General features: G+C 38.5%; 1 protein-coding gene across 8 annotated transcripts in view; it reads right to left on the bottom strand.

Annotated features, from left to right (window-relative positions):
* Positions 1–22,710, bottom strand: part of FAM172A (family with sequence similarity 172 member A) — a 407,879-nt gene that overhangs the window by 136,010 nt on the left and 249,159 nt on the right. For all 8 annotated transcript variants that reach the window (XM_040241517.1, XM_040241519.1, XM_040241518.1 and 5 more), the window contains one exon: positions 4,027–4,143. In XM_040241517.1, the coding sequence (XP_040097451.1) occupies positions 4,027–4,143 (117 nt within the window). The remainder of the gene's footprint in view (positions 1–4,026; positions 4,144–22,710) is intronic.

Below are 22,710 nucleotides of genomic sequence, written 5' to 3'. Positions count from 1 at the left end.
TTGATGTACATGTGTGGTGTGTTCATGTTTGTGTGACATTTTTACACCACTGGGAAAAGCATATAGAGAAAAGGACAAAGCCAGCTAGAAATATGTTTGCCATATGACAGAGTATAATGAAATAAAATAATGTAAACAAACTCGGAAGTACACGAAGGGAAGGAAACTGGGAAAGACATACAGCCGTGACACATGAACTCAGTCTCTCTGAAATCCCATCTTATCAAATGCAGTGCTCTATTCTGAGATGTGTTTCTATAGTTTAGAAACCAAATATCTTTTCACTGTTTTTCTAATGCTTATTCTACCCCACTTCTCAATGCTCTGTTTGAACTCTACCCCAGTTCTTTAGTTGAGACGAACACTAGCGAAGTGTCCTGGATGATGATTAGAAGTAGCCCATCAGGAAAGCCCTACTAAACTCAGATCATGCTGCAGGCGTTCCCAGACCCCAGCAATTGTATTCTCAGTTGTCCTGAGTGGACAACAAGACATGCTGGACTAGAGGTACCAACAGAGTGATGCTTGAGCCTCAGATGCAGCCCGGCCCCATTCCAACCAATAAGCAGAGAGAAGGAAGCCTCTGGCCAGAGCCAGCAGACTGAGATGGGTCCTGTAACTACAGTTTCTCTGGGTCTGAGGGATAAAGAGAAAAAAGAGGCAGTATAGTGATGTCTTCAAGTTAAGTATTTTCCATTTAAAAGTTTTTTACTGTGAAATTATGACTTTACAGGTTTTTGTGGCTGTACACTGTCTTCTTTGTGAAATCCAAAATTTTGGGGTTATTCATATAAACTTAGAAGTGCCTATAGGTCACAGGGCTGAGCGACATTGACATTTAAATCAAGGGCTGACAATATTTCAGTGTAGATATGAAGTGAATTGAAAATTTTTATAAAAAGGTTATACCTTAATGTATGAAGTTTAAAGAGAGAAGCACGTAGTGGGTACTCCTGTGCAAGATATTTAGAAGTATTTGGAGATGTTTGTTGCCCTGGTTGAGTGTAGATTTTTACTCGTTGTTATGAGTTGTAAATCATCAGTGTCTATAGGTTGCTCTTTAATATGGAAGGTGTTGTGTTCTCAAATAAGAACTATTATTCATCAGGTTGTATTTCCAGGACAGATGCTCATAACTGAATGGTGATGGGTGAGGGCTCCTGATTACTACATAGAACCACACATCTGGCTTGGCAGCAGACTTTCAGAGACCAGGGATATGTCAGGAAATGACATTCACCCACTCAGCCTTTTTTTTTTTTAATAAAAACTATATATTTAAGTTGTATAACATGATGATTTAATATACATATACACAGTGAAATGATAACTGTAATCAAGCCAATTAACATGTTCTCGTTTACACAGCTAGCATTTTTCAGTGTGTGGTGAGAGAACCTGAAATCTATCCTTTTAGCAAATTTCCAGTATTCAAAATGATGTATATTAGGTCTCTAGATTTGTGCATTCCTTACCCCTGCAATCCTTGACCAACATCTCCGTTTCCCCCACCTTCCTGACATTAGGAACCACAATCCTGTTCTCTGCTTCTGTGCATTCAACTCTTTTAGATTCCACGTGTAAGTGAGACCATGTATTACTTTTCCTTCTGTGTCTAGCTTATTTCACTTAGCATAATGTCCTCCTTATGCTAAGTGGGCTCACCTTTGCCCACTCAGCCTTACAGCCTGGAGCCCAAGGTAAGAAGTCCCTTTGGCTACTTTCTATCTCTTCTTTGATTAAATTAAGATGAATTCAGCTACTGCCTATTTCAGTCAGATTAAAAAAATACACAGATCAATATATTCTGACTTCTGAAGGGGATGCCTAATCTAGTCTTAGTTCAGTTCAGTTCAGTTCAGTCGCTCAGTCATGTCCAACTCTTTGTGACCCCATGAATCGCAGCACACCAGGCCTCCCTGTCCATCACCAAATCCCGGAGTTCACTCAGACTCACGTCTATCGAGTCAGTGATGCCATCTCATCCTCTGTCGTCCCCTTCTCCTCCTGCCCCCAATTCCTCCCAGCATCAGAGTCTTTTCCAATCAGTCAACTCTTCGCATGAGGTGGCCAAAGTATTGGAGTTTCACCTTCAGCATCATTCCCTCCAAAGAAATCCCAGGGCTGATCTCCTTTAGAATGGACTGGTTGGATCTCCTTGCAGTCCAAGGGACCCTCAAGAGTCTTCTCCAACACCACAGTTCAAAAGCATCAATTCTTCGGCGCTCAGCCTTCTTCACAGTCCAGCTCTCACATCCATACATGACCACAGGAAAAACCATAGCCTTGACTAGACGGACCTTTGTTGGCAAAGTAATGTCTCTGCTTTTGAATATGCTATCTAGGTTGGTCATAACTTTTCTATCAGGGAGTAGTTAGAAATACTTAAAAATAAAACTAGATAAATTCTTTTTATATGTCTCACCTGGAATATGAAGACCTCACAATTTAAAAAAAATGATAAATGGGATGTTTCTAGTTTGGGGTAAGTACTAAATTCTATATTGGTTATGTGTGTGGGAAAAGGTACCAACATTTATAAAGTGTACTAGTTATATAATACTAGGAGCTGGTTGTATATACATTTGGATGGATAAAAAGTAATTGTCATAAAACATACAAAATTTGTCTTAAGAGAATTTAGATCCTTGGAAATGACTATGAAGGATGTAGCTAAGCTATGAAAGGATGAAATGCGATAAGCAACATGGTCAGAAAGCACCTGGGTGTCAGAATAGATTAAAAAAAAATCCCACCGTTTTATGTTTATTGTGAGAGGTGGAGTAAACATATTCTGGACTTTTGCATGATGAAAGCACTTTTCCTAATGGAGAATAATGACAGTGAAAAGAGACTGGTGATATGGCAACACCATTAAGGGATTACATACCTTAGACCTTCTGTTTGTTCAAAACTCTTTCTAAACATTATCTTTCTGATCCTTATAGTATACCACGAGAACTGGTATAAGTTATTCATTGTCCCTATGGTGAGAGGTCAGCTGAATAAATATCTGGGTATTCTCTTAAAAAAAAAAAAAAGCTGGAAGAAAATCAGGAAGGTCAACCAGCTCATTCATATAAATAATATGTATTGATTTAATTAAATAATTGCTAAAGCATGGTATGGCTGATGTTAATTTCTTATAATATCAGGAAGGTAAATATAAATAAAAAAGAAATTTCAGCTATATATCTGCAATAGGAATCAAGGAAATGGCGAGCTGAAAGGTGTTTGAAAACTGGGAGCATGTTCAATGAAAGTGTGAAAGTGTTAGTTGCTCAGCCATGTCTGACTCTTTGCGACCCCATGGGCTGTCCATGGAATTCTGTAGTCCAGAATACTGTAGTTGGTAACCATTCCCTTCTCCAGGAGATCTTTCCAACCCAGGGATCAAACCTGGGTCTCTTGTATTGCAGGCAGATTCTTTACTGTCTGAACCGCCTGGAACGAGTCCTTGTACACGCTCAGATTCACAAGCCCTTTGGAAGTATGAAAAGCTTTCTTAGCCTAAGGTGGGCCCTGACTAGCCCCTGGGTTACTCCTAGCTCAAGGGTCTGCCAAGCACTATTTCAGCTTTTTACTTCTCCCTCTACTGGCAGCAGTGAGCCATCCATTTAAGAGAGGCATACACTGACCTTCTTTCTTATAATTAAACAGTATCAATGATACATAGTGGATGGGAAAAGTAAATACTGGGGAATAATAACCTAACAGATCATGACCTTATTCAGTCAAAGTTCCTATTATCTGTTATATGCAGACATATATTCCATACAAAGCAAAACAAAAAGGGGGGGGGGGCTGGGGGGTGGGGGAAGAAGGCTTCCAAAAAAGTAATCGTTTTTCCAAAGAGTTTTCCACTATTATTTCAACCATGTCTGGTTTTCTCTATTCCCTCTAAATGTTCTGCCTCCAGAATGGGAGCTTGGGGGTGGGAGGTGATATAAGTTGGTGGGGGCTCCAGATATAAAAGGCTCACACTCATTCATCTCAGCACTGAAAAAAAAAAAAAAATCATCTCACCTCTCTCATCCATTCTCGAATTGTTTTGCCAGCTTCTTGATGCCACACATTGTGAACAGAGTCTGTCAATGCCACGGCAGTCACCTTACTTTTCACATCTGCTTCTCGCTGAATCATCTGTTTTTAAAAAGGAAAATAAAATATTGGCCATAATTGTTTTCCCTACTGGGTACAAACTTAGTCGTAGGTAATAATAATATTAAAAATGAAAAAGCAATATGCATTTCTTGCTCAAAGCTATTCTTTTCTATGCTGAATACACGCCCTATTCTTGTTCAGAGATGTGAAAAGATGTAATATATATATTTTAAAAAGATAATACCACTTAAGACTTAGAACTACGCAGCTCTATTATTTTCCATGTGGTTTGACAATTCAAGGATTAAAGGGATCACAGGGGAAACGAGGAGGAATCCCTGAGGGCTTTCTATTACAAGTTTCTTCCACCACTTCCTATTTCAGTGCTTCAGGGAAGTCAGTACCAGGAGTTCACTCTTAGCAACTCAGGACTAACTTCTGCTAATTTTCAGTAGATGGTACATTAGTAAAGAAAGATATCTTGCTTTGATTTCCCCATTTTAACTAGCCAGCTCTTCACCATGGCCTCATAATATCTTGGTGTTTTAAATGCTCACAAAGATCTTTCTCTTCATATTATCAATGTCATTTTGTTTTCTAATATATTTCTTTATGCAGAAAAATGATTATACTTTAACTTCTTTTTATAGAATGTTGTTTCTGTAAAATTAAATGGTTCTAAAGCTTTAAAAAGAGCCACTTGGTTTGAAGAAATGGAAGAATTTATCAGAGGTCTGCAAGATAAAAAAAACCTGAGAAATATTTAATAATAGTTCTAGATTAAAAGAATCAAAAACATTCTAACTGAGCTAACACTAGTAACTCTAATTTGACACAACAAACATAAGAAAGCTTAATAAAAAATTAGTTATAATACAATATCTAATAGCCTCAAATTTCATAGCTCTCACTTTTTCTATGCATCAAATGTCTTTTCTCCCTCTAAAAAAGAGCAATTTCTCTATCATGTGCTATTAATTTATTGTCTATAAAAATAAATTACTGCATTAAAAAAGGAAGAATTCTGAACGGTGATGAAAGCTCACACAGAAAACAGTGCAAGCCATGCTTCTAATACCAAATGATGCCTGTTGGCATTGTGAATTAAAAATCTCTCTCTCTCTTTCTTAAATTCCTTTAAACTCTACATATGCAGATCCCTTTTCACTGAACAGGACCTAATGGGAATCTAATTCACTGTTAATGCTGCGTCAGCAGCATTTCTGCACCTTAAATCTTTGTGTCTTGTGGTTTCTGCTTATGTAATGTGCAAATCTTAAAATCAATGCTGGTTATCAACATGATAATATTACTGCAACATTCACCTGGCAATACCAATAATATTTTAAAAAGTATAAAATAATACTCCAATTCAGGACTTCATATTCATTATTAAACAGTGTGCTACCTGCTTCTAGATTTTATTTTAAAAATAAGATTCTCTGAATGGCACTAGAAAACAGAAATTTAAACCAACATCAGCTAATAAAACCCCCAGTTCCACAACAGGGAATCCACCTGGCTCATGAAGAACTCATATGTCCTTATTCTCATTTTCTAAACAGGAACATTTTTAGACACGGAGAACGACTGTTGCTGAAATTACCAAATAAGAACACTGTGGTCTCCTGGTATTCTAAGAATATGTCTGCATTCAAAAATATTTGTGCTCAATTTTCTTTTGGTTGTTGTTAACACATGCTGACTTAAATTAAAGGTGGTATTGACTGAAGACACTATATCAAGGGCCATTTGTGAAATGATATACAGTTAAAAGAGTTGAAAAGGCTGAGGATTTAGTGCAAAAGTAGAAGATCTGGGGATTAAAATTTTACAAACCTGGAAAAATATACAGTTGATAGATTAACTACCGGGGGCGGGTTGGGTGGGGGGGTGGTCTGTTTGTTCATCTGGCTGACATTTCACACAAAGGGAGGTGATGATGTATAACTTTTGTTCACATCTCATCAAATCACATTATAATCCAGCATGATCCTCCCTTACGCTGTTTTAGTTCTTTCCAGTTTAAAAAGCACTTTCATATTATATTACTAGAGGAGGGGAATGGTCAGATTCCAGAGGCTCTGAATCAAGAGCTGTTTACAAATGAACTCAGTCACAAAAATTTTCAAATATTTGACTGTAAAGGATTAGGAGATTTGTAAATCGGTGAAAATCTTAACAGTTTAGTTTTCCTGATGATTCTCCTCTGTGCTGACCTTGCTGCAACGGGCAGTGCTGACCTACTTGCAGCTGCCATTTCGGTCCAAAGTCTCTGCATTTTGCATTTGTTGGGGCGGTTTCTAGCCCCCATTCGCTCCCTAGCTGGGAATGAGCACTGATGGAAAATGCTGGAGAGTGGTGGTGCTGGCTAGGGGGAGACTGAACACAGGAACCAAGACTGTGTAAGAGACAGACCTTAGAAGCAACATAGCTAAAGCAAGGAAGGGGTGGAGGCATAGACAGGGAGGAAGACAACTTCTTTAACAGTCCATAATAGAAGACTGTGATGGTGTGGAAAACTCAGAAATCTGAAAGGAAAGAAGCCAAGTGACCAAAGCCCTACTCTATGTCAATTTAAGGTGAAGATGTGCTTTTTTATTAGGATCCAGGGATAAGGACATGTTTGAAATTCTCTGCAAAATTCTATCTGTATGTGACATGAATATTTTTCTGGGAGAGGATGCTCAGCTTTCATTAGATGCTCAAAGGGATCTTAATTTCTAAAAATGGTAAGAGCTCATGAGCCCAATACCAATATTTGAAAGAAGAAAGATGCCATTATTTTTTTGTTGTTGTTGTTGTTATAATGTTTTAAGTATGGCAGTATAGTTCAACAGTATGTGAACCATGAACTTCCAGATGTTCAAGGTGGATTTACAAAAGGCAGAGGAACCAGAGATCAAATTGCCAACATCCGCTGGATTGTCAAGAAAGCAAGAGAGTTCCAGAAAAACATCTACTTCTATTTTATTGACTATGCCAAAGCCTTTGTATGGATCACAACAAACTCTGGAAAATTCTTTGAGAGATGGGAATACCAGACCACCTGACCTGCCTCCTGGGAAATCTGTATGCAGGTCAAGAAGCAACAGAACTGGACATGGAACAACAGACTGGTTCCAAATAGGGAAAGGAGTACATCAAGGCTGTATACTGTCACCCTACTTATTTAACTTCTATGCAGAGTGCATCATAAGAAACACTGGGCTGGATGAAGCACAAGCTGGAATCAAGACTGTGGGGAGAAATGTCAATAACCTCAGATATGCAGATGACACTACCCTTATGGCAGAAAGTAAAGAACTAAAGAGCCTCTTGATGAAAGTGAACGAGGAGAGTGAAAAAGTTGGCTTAAAACTCAATAGTCAAAAAAAAAAAAAAAACCTCAATAGTCAGAAAACAAAGATCATGGCATCCAGTCCCATCATTTCATGGCAAATCGTTGAAGAAACAATGGAAAAACAGTGAGAGACTTTATTTTTGGGGGCTCCCAAATCACTGCAGATGGTGACTGCAGCCATAAAGTCAAAGCTACGGTTTTTCCAGTAGTCATGTATGGATGTGAGAGTTGGACTATAAAGAAAGTTGAGCATCAAAGAATTGATGCTTTTGAACTGTGGTGTTGGAGAACTCTTGAGAGTCCCTTGGACTGCAAGGAGATAAAACCAGTCCATCTGAAAGGAAATCAGTCCTGAATATTCATTGGAAGGATTGATGCTGAAGCTGAAACTCCAATACTTTGGCCACCTGATGCAAAGAACTGACTCATTTGAAAAGACCCTGATGCTGGGAAAGATTGAAGGTGGGAGAAGGGGACGACAGAGGATGAGATGGTTGGATGGCATCACCAACTCAATGGACATGAGTTTGAGTAAACTCCAGGAGTTGGTGATGGACAGGGAGGCCTGGTGTGCTGCGGTTCATGGGGTTGCAAAGAATCAGACACAACTGAGTGACTGAATTGACTGATGGCAGCGTAGTATCAAAAGTTCAATAAAAGTAAAAAAATTGGTAACCCAGACATATTATCCTAAAGTTCATGGCGTATTAGGTTACATGTGGCAAAGTTACAATTAAAATATTGCTTTTATTTGTGTGTATAATATTTTTATGTAGCACTTCATAAATTTCAAAATGAATACTTTTACTTCATTCTGAAACAGTATTGAAATAAATGTATAATTTGTATCATTTTCCCCATTTGGGAGGAGAAAACTGAAGCTGAGAAACTGGTTAATGGCCACACAGACATGACTCTGTGTCTGGGGACACGTAAAATGACATAACTCTCACTTGACCATGACTTTATGCCTTCTGTTCTTTCATTTGGGTCACATGGGTCTATTTCTCAGCAATATATTGTTATATTCTTACATAAACAAACTCACTTGATTAATTCCTTTTTCATTGACTTGGATAGTTAAAAGAATGGTTAAAAAAATTCAAATCCAAATCAGTAAAGAAAATTGAAATTCTAAAAATGATGCTCAGAGAGAAATCAGCCATGAGCAATATCAGACTATTAATAACACTAAAAATTATTACACACAGAAGTCGCTAAGTCATATCCGATTCTTTGCGACCCTGTGGATTGTAGCCCACCAGGCTCCTCGGTCCATGGGATTTTCCAGGCATGAATACTGGAGTGGGTTGCTGTCTAGGATAACAAGGAACCTGAATATTTCTATAAATCATATTGATGATTTGAGAATTAGTACAAAATATTTGATGCTGTCATCTGATATTTTTGCTTCCCCTTAATTCTATTTATTCCATTTATTCTATTTTTTTGTTATAATGTCCTTTCACCTTAGCTTATATACAGTTACTCTGTACTTTCCTTCACTGGATTGCATGTTACCAGTCTGACAAAATTAACCCAGTAAATACCAAGTAGTTTGAACAGTAAAAACATATACCATTTGTATGCAGGCTTACCTTATTATTAAAATTTTCCATGTGTTTGAAATTCAGAGCAAAAAATACCGATTTTTTTTTTTTCTTCCAGAGTTAAGAGTAAGATTTTAAACATTAAGTAAGTGTAACAAGATAAGACAGCTTCCTGAGTGTAGGAGTGTTTGGTTAGATGGAGACCAGAGCACCAGAAGGGGGCACGGGAGGGCCGAGGGCCGGAGTCAGCAGCAGCGACCTTTGCCCCCTCCATGCGCACAGGGCCCTTTCATAGGGCTGCTACCAGCTCTCTCCAGGAATCAGGTAGGCCTTTTCTGCCCACCTAACCTCCCTCACTATGCTTTCTCCAAGGCCCTCCAGTGATGTACCTGCTTACTACCTCCACAAGTACCTGAACCAATCCAAATACTTCATGTCACCCTGAAAGTTCCTTAATTCCCTTTCTGTACCTATAAACTGTTCACTTTTCCGTGGGTTTCATTTCTTCCAGAACTCCATCATGGACTACTTTTAGCAAAGGAAAACTTAAAGAGTTTACTATTTTTCCTAAATTAAATGAAAAAGTTGCTCTCCTTGTCTTAGCTTAGAAGATACGTTTTTGAAGGCAGGGAAATGTTGACGTTATTGGATGGTCTGACATGAAATCTGTGGGAGCAGATTCATGTCTCTCCTCCCGGGTCTTGGATTTTGGAAGTTATAAATCCAAGTCAGTACTAGATTCAACACTCTCCCATCTGAAGAAGAAATGAACTCTGAATTGGGTTGTCTTCACCCTAACCTAAAGGTGAAATAGATAATTTTATTCTCCCATATGTGTGACCCAGCAGCCACGGCACTCAGAATAAATATGTCTTATATTTTAAAGTCCAAGGGGACCTCCTGAAAGAGCCAGTGTGGCTTAGGGGTAGGGAGGAATATATGCGCATTCAGGCCTATATTTATATTTGCATGCTTAATTTATTTTAAACATGTTTTTGAGGGAAATAGTTTAAAGTCTTTCATCAGCAAAAGCCATTACTTTCTTTTTAAATTCTGACATGTGTTACACATATGTACTATGAGGATTACAGCATGTGAATCACTTGTGAGGAAAGAACAGTCTCAAAGAAAATCAAATCACGCGTGTTTCCTTCAGATTAAGATCTGACACTACTGTACATTTATAAATCTGAGGATCATTATTACTGTATGAGCATGAATGAATCATCACTCTGGTTAATAGCACAGTTGAAGTCTGAGATGTCTTTAAAAAAAAGATGTAGATAGACATAAATAGATCAGCTCCCTCTAGAGCTCCTCAAGTTAAGTTGTTTCAAATTTTGGAAAGGACCTTTTCACATTTTCAGTGCAGACGGTAATTACACTCAGTGCTTCTACTCGAGTGACGTCTTCACGAGTGCCTCCCATCATTTTTTCTCCCTGTATGTCCCCTTGTGTGTGTACTACCTTTTGTGCTATCGGGCCTACTCAGTTAAAAATGTGCCCAGGGCCAAGATGACTAATCGGCCGACACTGGGTTTGGCAGAGTCTTTTCTGTTAACGTCTTCCTGAAGAGTCTATTGTACAGGTTGATCCCAGTAACATGCTACTCACAAAACCCTATGCTGCAACATAAAAACCTTGGTTCTGTCACCCAAGGCTTTTGAAGTACCTTTACTCATCATAATGAAATATATACACACTTTGGTAGATGAAATAAGAAGACTAAATTGCCCAGCAGGAAATTCAGACAAGCATGCCACTCAGCTCTCACTGTTTTTGCTTTTCCTTTGAAAGTAGACACTTTCAAGTAAGCAGTCTTCATAAGGAGTGTGGTGGTTAGGTTCAAGGGTGATGGAGTCAGATTCTCTGGGTTCAAATCCCCACTCTGCCACTTCTGGTAGTTAACACCTTGAGTTAATTATTTAAACTTTTTCCATGCCTCTCTTTTATTCCATGTCAAAGGGAGCTAATAAATGAGCTAAGTCACAGAGTTATGGTGAGATGCCACCAACTGAATATAAAGCAACTAGCAGAGGGCCTGGCACACAGTACACAATTATAACACATGATCCCGCAAAAACACACAATGCGAACTACTCCGGATGTGTAAACCAGTGCATTCTCTTTCCTCAACGTAGAAGGTAACAGAAGCTTCACTTAGAATGCATTTAATGACAGCATTATTTTTTAAAGAGCCATAGAATCCATAAAGGAAAAAAAAATTATGAAGGGCTGCATTTTCCTTAAGAGTTTGTGGTTCAATAATTCTAAAACCACCTGGTTGAGTGAAAAGAGCTGATTATTGTGTCTGTTTAAAATCCTGTGATCAGAACACTAGACCAATAATAGCACCAGGCACTTGAAAATTAGAACTACTGAAGTCATTCTGTGGCAGCCTCACTTTCTGGGAACCAGTGAACCCTTTCAGAATTACTGGACTGGCAACAAAGCATGGAGCCATGGCTTAGCAGTGCCAAGCTGGCAGAGACAGTCTTTTTACTGCTGTTTTTTTACATAGAAGGGAGTGTATCTGACTATGTTTTTAAAAAGATAATCACAGAGATATGAAGTATGTCCAGAGGAAGGCAGTATAGCGTTGTAGTTAGAAGCACGCACAGGCTCTTGAATATGATGTCCTTAAATTTTTAGTTTTTGTTAATTGCTATAAGAATACAAAAGTGGGAATAATAAAATTATTATGAATCAAAAGTAATCATAGCAATAACAAAAAGTGGGTATCACACTTCATAGAGTGCCTGAAGGATAAATGTGATAAGGCAGATACACAATCAATACTGTCAGCTACTATTATTACCTTGCCATTCATTTTAAATTTCAAAAATGTATCCTTCCTTTTAGATATGGTGTCTGTGTACATTTCAGTGACATCCACATTTGCGCCGAGGGGGTAGTTAAAGAAGTGTCATACAATGACTACACCCACCTGCATAAAGTGGCTGTAGTCTAGTTTCACCTCCTTTACATAAACTGATTTGGACTTGCTTAAATGCTTTTAGTTATTTATTTTAAAATTTTATTTTATTTTACTTTACAATACGGAATTGGTTTTGCCATACATCAACATGAATAACCAGGTATAAATGGGATAACCATACATTTTAGATGGCCCAGGGCAGTCCCGCTTTATGCCTACTGACCTGGTCAATTATTAATAGTGTCTCCTTTCACTGTTAAAAGTGTTTGGGTTTGGACAGTAAATATGTATAATGTTAGTTGCTCAGCCCTAATGTATGTGCATACGTATCATACAGAAGTTAAAGGTCACTCTAGCAGATGAGTACATCTTTGTGCTCAATGCTTAGCCATTGGAGGATGTACCTAAACCTACAGAGTCATCATGAAGAAAAAGAAAAGAAAACAAAACAAAACAAAACAATAACCATACAGTTAAACACACAAGAAATACTCCCCAAAGTTCTTCAATTCAAAACTTCAGGGCAAGCCTGAGCACGGTGTGGCCCTTCGCAGACGCACATGTAGCCTTACACCCTGGGTAGGTAAACGGGGCCAGCTGGAGCTCCAAGGTAGCCACAGGATAAGACAACATTCCCTCTTCCTGTGCTTTGAAGCCCTCGCTGCAACTCTTACAACCTTTGTCTAGTTTCAGGAAGGAAAAAGGCTCTCTGCAGGCAAGAACCCCGAGGGACAGGGTGTGTAAACCGAAACTTCTTGGGTCGCGTGCATTTATGGAGATAAGTCTCCAGCCACCAGTCAGGGAATGGCAAGTTATGATTTACTGTTGCAGGCGGCCAGAGGAGAGCAGGGACCACTTCCTTTTCCTTTCCTGCCCAGACCGTGTGCCACGTGCAGACCCCTTCAGCAACAAAAAGGCATGTGGAAGGCAGGCTGAGAAGAGGAAAACAAAACAAAACACATATTAACTGACTGACAATCTGGGAGAAGGGAAAGAGGACCAGTGCCTTACGAAAACACACGACGTGAGGGGGAAAAAAAAGCAACAGTGTGAGACACTTACTTTACTAATCAAGAAAACAGCAAGCTAGTTGTAAGAAAAAAAAATAAAAGAGGTCACAGATTAAAAAAACAGTGTAAGGGTTCATCAAGATGACTTGTGTGATTAAATGTTTTATTATGCAATCTTAGGAGAGTACCCACAAGTCAGCAAGACAAAATGAAACACAGATTTGAAAACGATGAAGAGTATATAGAAAGTGGATATATTATAAATGTATGGAAAGGAAAGGAAAGTGAAGTTGCTCAGTCGTGTCCAACTCTTTGTGACCCCAGGGACTGTAGCCCACCAGGCTCCTCTGTCCCTGGGATTTTCCAGGCAATAGTACTGGAGTGGATTGCCATTTCCCTCTCCAGCAGATCTTCCCGACCCAGGGATGGAACCCAGGTCTCCCGCACTGTAGACAGACGCTTTCCCATCTGAGCCACCAGGGAAAGCCTTATAAGTGTGTAAGTGAGGACTAAAAACACCATCAGTCCAAAAGATTAAGGCCGGCTTAGCAAAGGAGATGTTTAAATGGTGACAATACATGGTCTTAAATGGGAAAACGAGAAAACTTTTTAAAATGCTGTAAATGTACTACATACCAGGGAATGTTTCTGATGCAACTAAGTAGCAGGTTCACAATATTCAGTTTAAAACCCACTTATAGCCTTTGGTAATTGGCATACACTAGAAATACTCTGCTGTATAGACATGTGTGTATATATATGGATTTGGCGGGGGCAGGCATATATTCCCATATATATACTGGAATATATATGACCTATATATTCAGCTGGGAGAAAGTTAATATACTGAAGTTTTTAAAGACAAGCATTTTCTTCAAGCCTTGGGAAAAAAAACACAAAGAGATATGATTTTTTGCCACAAAGACATATAGCAGATAACCAGAGTGCAGAAGATCATGTTATTTTACAAATTCCTCTTAAAAAGCCTTTATGTTAGAGGTGAGGTGATGGATATGTTGACTGGCTCGGTTGTGGCTGAACATTTCACAACATATACAGATACTGGAGTCATCAGGTTGTACACCTTAAAAATACACAAAATTTAATTTCAATTATACTTCACTATCTTTGGAGAAAAAAAAAACTTATTGAATTTGCACATAGATGTTTGGTGTATTTGAAATTTCATTAAAGTTTTCAAAGTTATTCTATAAATTTAACAATATTTTTATAAAAAGTTCAGATGCCAATTACCTGTGTTATTTTCAATGTATTTTTAAAGACTGTATACTCTGCCACCTACCATAAACAGGGGGAGTGATATTCTAATTTATCAACCTTTCTAGATAATACATTATTACCATTAGGTTGATTTTAGACCTTTAGGAAGAACTCACAATTTAGGAAGGAAGTCAGATTCTGATAAATTCTGTGGAGACTCAATATTTTGAGTGTTTATAGTATATAGATTATCTTATTAGGACAATTTCTTTTTAAGCAGATTGGTAGTTGATTATAAGCCTGTTTTATAGATGAGGAAATCGATGCTTTTAGAGAAAGTGACTTGCCCATGTTCACTCACTTAGTATGTGGCTCAGCTAGACCTATTAACTCCAAATCCTGTGTCTTTATTCCATGACTATCTGTACATAATACCCAACATTTCTCCATCTTAAATACTTACACTGGTAAAGACTCATTCACTATTTTTCTTTCCCACTGAAATGTAGGCTCCAAGGGGGAAGGATCATATTTTCCAGGCCAACACCACATCTCTTTCTCTACACAGTGACTGGCACATAGTCTTTGCTCAAAAATTATCTGCGGAATGAATGGAGGTGCTGTTTACAGAAATGGAATAGAACAGGGAAAGTGATGGTTAGGAAGTCAGAGCAATGTCTGATTTGGCATATTTAGAAAGAGAGCATAAGCTGGGCTTCCCTGGTGGCTCAACAGTAAAGAATCTGCCTGCAATGCAGGAGACTCGAGTTCAATCCCTGGGTTGAGAAGATCCCTTGGAGAAGGAAATGACAACCCACTCCAGTATTCTTGCCTGGAGAGTTCCATGGACAGAGGAGCCTGGTGTGCTACCATTCATGGGGTTGCAAACAGTCAGACATGACTGAGGGACTAACACAGATGAACACAGATGGGTTCCCCAGGGACAGACTCTGAGACTGAATTTAGCATGCAGGGTGTTACAAAGGAGTGCCCTGGGGATCAGCATCTGGGGGAGGGAGGAGTGCAAAGCAAGAACAGCAGAGAGCTGTTAAGGTCAGATGCAGGTCCCAGACAACCATGCACAACCCCCGGGGAGCTCTGGACCTAGAATGGCCCTTTAGAGTCATCCTAAGTTGGGTCTCAGGCAGCTGGGCCCTTAATCTCCCACACGGCTCTCTCTTTGAACATCCATCCCACAGCGGCCAGGACAATGCCGGATGAACCTTGGCAGCTGAAGACTGTCCGCTGAGTGCACTCCCAGGACACAGGGAAACACATTCTTTACTGAAGGAGTTGCTGGGCGGTGTATTACCACGTCCACCTCAGGCCAAACTGAAATTAGGCACTAGCCTTGTCCATTCAAATCTAAATCATTTTTTCCAAAATGCCGAACACTCTATTGTTGTATCTATGTACTCAAGCTTACATTATGATTTAACTGATATCTAGGAGATCAAGTAAATTTACCCTAGATTTCAGGTCTCACAATCTAACGCTGTACTATCTAGCCCATCAAATTTTTTTGCATTATCCCTATAGATTAAAAAGGGAAAAACACAAAATTAAAAGACAGAAAAGCTGATTATTGAAAAGCATAAAGAAACCAAAAGCACAAATTTTAAAAGGTATCTTATAAATCTATTGGGGTATAATTTGATTTTCTGAATTTCAAATGAAATGTATATGTCAGTGAAAGCAAGGTACACTTGTGATTTCAAGCCTAAGTGCAGTTACAAAACAATTCCAAACTTCAAATAAACTATGCATCATCACTTTTTAATGTCTGCCATTATAAAACCACACCTAGGAGTGTTGGAAGGAAAAGGCAAAGTGACCAGGGGCTGAAAAATTTCACTGTAAAAGTAGCGAGGTCAGCTCTTTAGAGCTCAGCCTTTATTTTCTATGATAAAAGGAAAATAAACACTGAGATATATGAATTTTTGGACTAAAGACATTTGTGATTTTGATTCTTTTCCAGATATTACTTACTCTGTGCCTTCAGACGTTTTTGAGTTTGGGCCTCTAGAAAATCAGGATAATCTTCATTTGACCATATCTGTTCAACTGTAGGCACAGGTTTACATAGAAATGCTGTGGCATTGGTCTAACTTACACATATTGGGGAAGTTTTACTTTTAGATTCTAGTACAGGCATTGACCCTGTGATATATTAATATTATACTAAAGTAAGACCACCAAAACATGTGTTAACCAATTTGGGGTTATAAGAGCTTGCCAAACATTGGGGAAGAGGTGATGCCCATTTTTAAAAGGGAAAGTGACATCACTGTAATAAATGTAAGTCATAGGCTTCCTACATTGTTTCAAAATATATGAACAAGGATCTCCTTGTCCTTGGACCTAGAAACTTAAGACCTTGGACCTTCTACCTAGAAACTTATGCTAAATACCTAGAGCCTGTTTGCTTACTTAAACAACTGAACACTGTTACTGGAAGAAATTCCTATTCACCTAATTATTTATAAAGGCTGTTTCAATGTACATTGTACTGATAAAAAAACATAGGGCAATCCTTTAAGTCAGAATTTAAAAATATGATTCTGACGATATGTTGGAGTCGCTTTTCTTATGAAAGTACATCTCACATTTCTGAAAAGAGTCTGTGGATGTAAAAGGTTCGAAATATGTTCAGTTGAGACATGACTTTTAAAGACTGTCTCTACTGCACAAAACCATATACGCATTGCGTGGAAGAGAGCACGGGGTCTGAATGAAAGTAGCTATTTACCTCTATGTCTGTGGCTGTACCTTAATATCACATATAGAAAACACATACATATACCACATGTGGTAAAAGAGCCCTTTGAGTTCATGTGCTGCTGCTACTGCTGCTGCTAAGTCGCTTTGGTCGTGTCTGACTCTTCGCGACCCCATGGACTACAGCCCACCAGGCTCCCTCGTCCCTGGGATTCTCCAGGCAAGAACACTGGAGTGGGTTGCCATTTCCTTCTCCAATGCATGAAAGTGAAAAGTCCAAGTGAAGTCGCTCAGTTGTGTCCGATTCTTTGCGACCCCGTGGACTGCAGCCCACCAGGCTCCTCCGCCCATGGGATTTTCCAGGCAAGAGTACTGGAGTAGGGTGCCATTGCCTTCTCCGGTTCATGTACTAGGGAACCATAAACAGCAGCCACTATGCTGTAAGTGTCCTCTATCAATACCCACTGTAATAGAGAACGCTAGAGTAGCACTTCAGATCACTAACAGGAAGAGGAGAACCCTGAAACCTATCATTTAGACATCTGATGACAGTGCGGAGGCAAGATGGCACTGAAAAATTTACACTGGGGAAGGGTTTACGTGTGAACGAAGGAGAATTAGTCTCTGGGCTATTTTTTTTTTTTTCAGATTCCATTTTCCTTCATGTGTCTGTTCATTAGCATTTCTTTCAAGGCTATTCCACCAGTTGAGTCAATGATACAGGGTTTATATTTGACTAAATATTGCCTTAGCTTCATGACTATGAAATAATTCCAACAGAAAGAATCTAAAATAAATATACTCAGGCAGCACGGTACCGGATGTTTAATAAGCATCAGTATTTATTATGGTAGGAAGCAGAATTTTTGTTACATCACACCTTTTGTTAAGTAGCCAATTTACCCAATGCGAAATCCCATAAAACGGTGAAGATATAAAAAAGAGTCAGTAGTTCACTAATTTAGAAAGTCAATTATATGTCACTGTTTCATATCAGGTTAATTACTTCATTTACATTTTTGGAATTTTAAAGCAGTGCCTGAGAGGTGGCAGATTGACAGCACTGCAGAATGGAGTCCTTACACTATTTTCCTGAGTGTTAATAATATAAAAGGCAATATATGACACAGAGTTACACGTAGGTTTTCTCTAGTGAGATTACAAATGAAACAGACATGGTATGGAGATAAGAGAGCAACAGAGATGCTTTCAGAGAAACTGAAGAAGAGGGTGAACGGGAAATGGTAAAGTGGCAGATACTTAGACGTTGTTCTTCTAAGGCGTATGTGTGTGAAAGAACAGGGGTCAAACATCTACAAAATATCAATACGTCTGAAGGGAGGAGAGGCAATGCCATTCAAAGTAAGTTATACGAAGAAAACTTGAGTGGAAAAGACATGAAGGGACTCCTTGTGGGGAAGGTTATCATGATCAAACGTATAATAAGAGAGGTGGGGAGGAGGAGAGACTATCACAGAGCGCAAAAGAAAAAAAAAAAAAGACAATGAACAGGAGTGAGGAACAGATGTTGCCTTTCCATAGTTCTGATCCTAACCCACTTTCACAGGAACCCAACCTGCCACTCCTTCCTGTGGGTGTCACGATGAAATCTACCATGCTACTTTCTGTCACTAAGTTGTCAGAAGAAAGCAAAGCTTCCCTAAGTCTGTCTCTTCCCACACAACCACCAGCATAAACTACGATCTATTAGTCCTTTCCCTCCTCAGACAGACAGGACGGGAAACTCACTGCTGAGATTTCCTTGTCCTTGAATTAAATGTGTCAGAAGTTAATTTGGCATTGCGTGCGCTCAGTCGCCAAGTCGTGTCTGACTCTCTGTGACCCCATGGACTGTAGCCCGCCAGGCTCCTCTGTCCACAGAATTTTCCAGGCAAGAATACTGCAGTGGGTTGCCATTTCCTCTTCCAGAGGATCTTTCCTGACCCTGGAATCGAACCTGTCTCCTCCATCTCCTGCACTCGCAGGCAGGTTCTTTATCACTGAGCCACCTAGGGAGCCCCGATTTGACACTGATGCCACTTTTTATTTTCTGTGGGAGTGGATGAGTTAGGCCTTAATGCCTTTAAACGTATGTTCTGATAGTCATGAACACAGTGAAGTGCTATCTCTTATGGTCTTTTACATAAAGGAATGAACATACACATAGCAGCACGTCTGCTGAAACCAGTTGAAACAGTAATTACTCCTGGTATGACTGTACCTAAAACAGGAGAAAAGAATGAGAAGCTGTTCAGGACATTAGAAACTACCTAGTCCAGCTCTTTTTCATACAGATGAAAAAACAGGTAGAATGACTCAGGTGGCACCTCTAGTTTCAACAGGCACGGGATAACCCCAGCTGTAACGCCCAAGTCCCACGACTGATGATGGACAGTCCTTCTTTACGCTCCACCACTGCCTACACAAAAGCACACGTGCCATTAGTTCCCGACGGTGAGCCCCCGTGCCGTGCTTCCGTGTAACACTACAGGCTCCAAACTGACACGCCGTCCACGCGAGTTTTGGGGCTGACAGGCCGCCAAGGAGATTTGTACACATAAACTGCTTTAATTCTGTGGACTAAACGGCGGTTGTTTTGTTCTTTTTTCTGATCAATTTGGCAGGTAAAGTCAGTCAAACTTGTTTCTTCATGTAGACACTGCCTTACTATGGAAATGAATGTGGAAACATTCATCTTTGTCAGAAATTATGTCAAATTATTCAAATTTATTGGTGAATTACAGCAAACATCCCAGCTGATGAACATCTCAGTCATATGTTTTTTTAGAGAACACTTATGGTTCTAAAAAGATAACATTACAATGAGCCTTCCCATTCTGAAGCCAAGATGTTTGCAGAGGACATGGGGTCTGTTATTAAAGATAGTAGTTTTTTAAAATCATAAAATATTCCAAAGATGTCCAGCACTGTAAGTAGGAAAACATATTCCTTTAAATAGTGTTGCTATTGTTTTCTCCTCTCCTTGTTATGGTCTTTTCAAGACCCTTAAGAAGCTGTCTCTAAGACGCTTTCTGTCAGCTTCCATCTTTTCCACAGACACACAGAGGCCTTCACATCAGCACTGCTTCTCTGGCTTGAGGTAATAAACGATTAGCTACAGCACAGTGGTGTGATGTTCATGTTATTCTTTACTGTACTACACCCGGCCAATGTCTCAAAAATTAATGCAAGTATATCAGGATCTGAAATTAACTTTTTATAGCCAAAAGCAACGTCCTGCTAGGAGGAGAAAAACCTATTATAAATGGGCTGGCCTCTGATTGCTTGTAGATGGTGAGTACCAGGAAAATAACATTTCAAATTATACAATGTTGAATATAAAAAAAGCTGCCCCATATTAATTAATCAGTGTTTTGTTTATGAACTGATAAGGTCTAACTAGGTAGTACCTATTCTTTGTAAGTGACAGATCTATTACTAAAGATCAGACAGGAACCTAAATTAGCTAATGTGCTTATGATACTATATAGAAATAACTATAAAAATACTTGAATGAAAGATAAAGCCAATATTTCTCTCTGAACAATGTATTAACTTTGAAAGTTTTTTTCCTAAAAAATTACATAAAACTAGTCACATTTAATTTATTTAAGTGTATACATTATTCAATAAACACTATCAAAAAATTAGTTCAAAAAAAATCAGCCTAGGATAAAGCAAATATCCATTTCTCTTTATAACGTTTTAAATAATTTCTCTTTAAAATGCTCATTTAGTATAAGCTAATTTGGGGTGCTATAATGCAAAGATATTTTACAAATTTTATTAAAAACTGCCTAAATGTTTATGTTCAGCTGCTTACCAGTAACCAAGTTTCACTATGCTAGTTTGTTCCTTTTTGGTTAGGATGCAAAACAGATGCCATGAAAACACTAAAATCTGCAAAAATACTTTATTCTAAATACCCATGTTAAAGATCAGTATCTTTAGCTAATAAAAACAAGGCATGATTTAACAGCATATTTTCATATATATAACATCTGGTTACAACTCTACAGGAGACGAATAAGAAATTTCACCAGCTTTCTTACAGATCTGATTAATTAGGAGAACAGGCAAAAACATTTTTCTATATTCTATAGGCTACTGACTGCTTCCCACTTATGCAGGGGACGTAAGGAAGAGAAGGAAAAGAGAGTTTTACTATAAAAAATAACATAAAGTCACCAATATTCTTAGAGATCCAGGTAGTTCTGTAGTTTGAAACACGAGTATTTAAGTCTAGAGTGGATGTTAAGATTCTAAAAAATGAATAGAATATTTACATTTTTAAGTACATCAAAATATATTCCCAATTGAAAAAGCTGTTAATTATGGTATCACTTTATGATCAGCTAGTAACCACAGTTCTAATCTATAAATATAGTTATGAATGGTAGCATATCCAGGTTTCCTCTACTTATTTGCAAGTGCTGAAACAGAAGATTAAATACACTCTTTAAAATAGTTTGTAAGAACTGCAGACCATTTTTGAATTAAGAACATGCCTGAAAATTACAAATAGGATCACTGGGATTTATATAAGCAAAAGGTACAAATTATTGCTATCTGTGGTCTTTATTTCTATGCTTTGCTTATCTTTCTCTTGACCTTTATCCAAATGAATCACACTAACTCTCAAATGCTTTCTCTCACTTGATTTCTAAAGCTGTTCATCACACTTGCTGGCTAGAAGCACAGCTGGCAAGGGATCTAAACCTCATCACTGGGCAAACTTGCCCTTCTGGTTTTGCCAAGAATGACATTTCCAATGGAAAAGAAAAAAAAAGTTACTGTATGGGATACTGGATACTGTATTTGTGTGTGAGAACCAATAGCTCCACCCTCTTTGTCAGTAGTACATATAGGCATTAGAAATAAAACCAAAATAACAAAGAATTAAAGAGCCTAGAGTTGTCTAAATTCAATTGTTAATTAAAGTAGGAGCCCAGAAATCAGCTGAGTATTTTTACTCATTTCCTGAAGAAAGAGGCAACGGAGGATAAGCAGTGCCCCCTAGTGTCAATAACCACAGACAATAAAAGCTAAAAGAAAAGTTGCTAATGTTAACTTAACTAAAATTATTAAAAATATATGCATGTAATTAATTATAAATCCATCGTTATTCAAATTTTAAAATTTACTTGTATATAAAGTCATACCATATAGTCATTTATTTAACACTGATTTGCTGAGGAATGTGTGTTCACAGGAGCGCGCGCACACGCACACGCACACACATACACGGTACACAGTCTGACATGGCCAAGATGTCTTTAATGTTCCAGGCAGCTCAGAAAAAATATTCCACCCAGCACAGCAGGCCATGCATGAAGCGGGTGTCAGCAAGCCCAGCAGAATCACTCACTGTGAAGACGTCTAATAGGAACTGCTGAATACACAATACAGCCAGCATGGCCTGAATGGCTAGAATGGAGTGGCCAGGACAGAGTCCGAAGGTTTCAAATCCATCCGAAATTATAATTAAACCTGTAATGGGTATTCAGACATTTTTCTCTCTCTCTTTTTTCTTTTTTTGGTAATAAGAGGCCAGCATAACTAGCCTATATTAGAGAGAGAGATTTGAGAACACTGCAACTTTTACTGTGCAGTCTCTGAATATTGGACCCTAAATTTCAAATGCAAATAAATAAAGTACACAACTGTCTTTAGAAGAAAACGCAACACACGAAATTCAAATATTAAAAAAAATTACATAGATTTTATGGCATTTCAATTTGGGGAAATTTTTCTGATATAATCTATAAGAAAACTTAAAAGTTGTACTAAGATCAATGAAGTATCTATACAGTGACATTTGTGATA

This window comes from Oryx dammah, unplaced genomic scaffold, assembly GCF_014754425.2.
Source record: "Oryx dammah isolate SB20612 unplaced genomic scaffold, SCBI_Odam_1.1 HiC_scaffold_5, whole genome shotgun sequence".
NCBI classification, from domain to species: Eukaryota; Metazoa; Chordata; class Mammalia; order Artiodactyla; family Bovidae; genus Oryx; species Oryx dammah.
The sequence above is the reverse complement of the archived record's forward strand: the minus strand, read 5'-3'. Positions and strand labels throughout refer to the sequence as shown.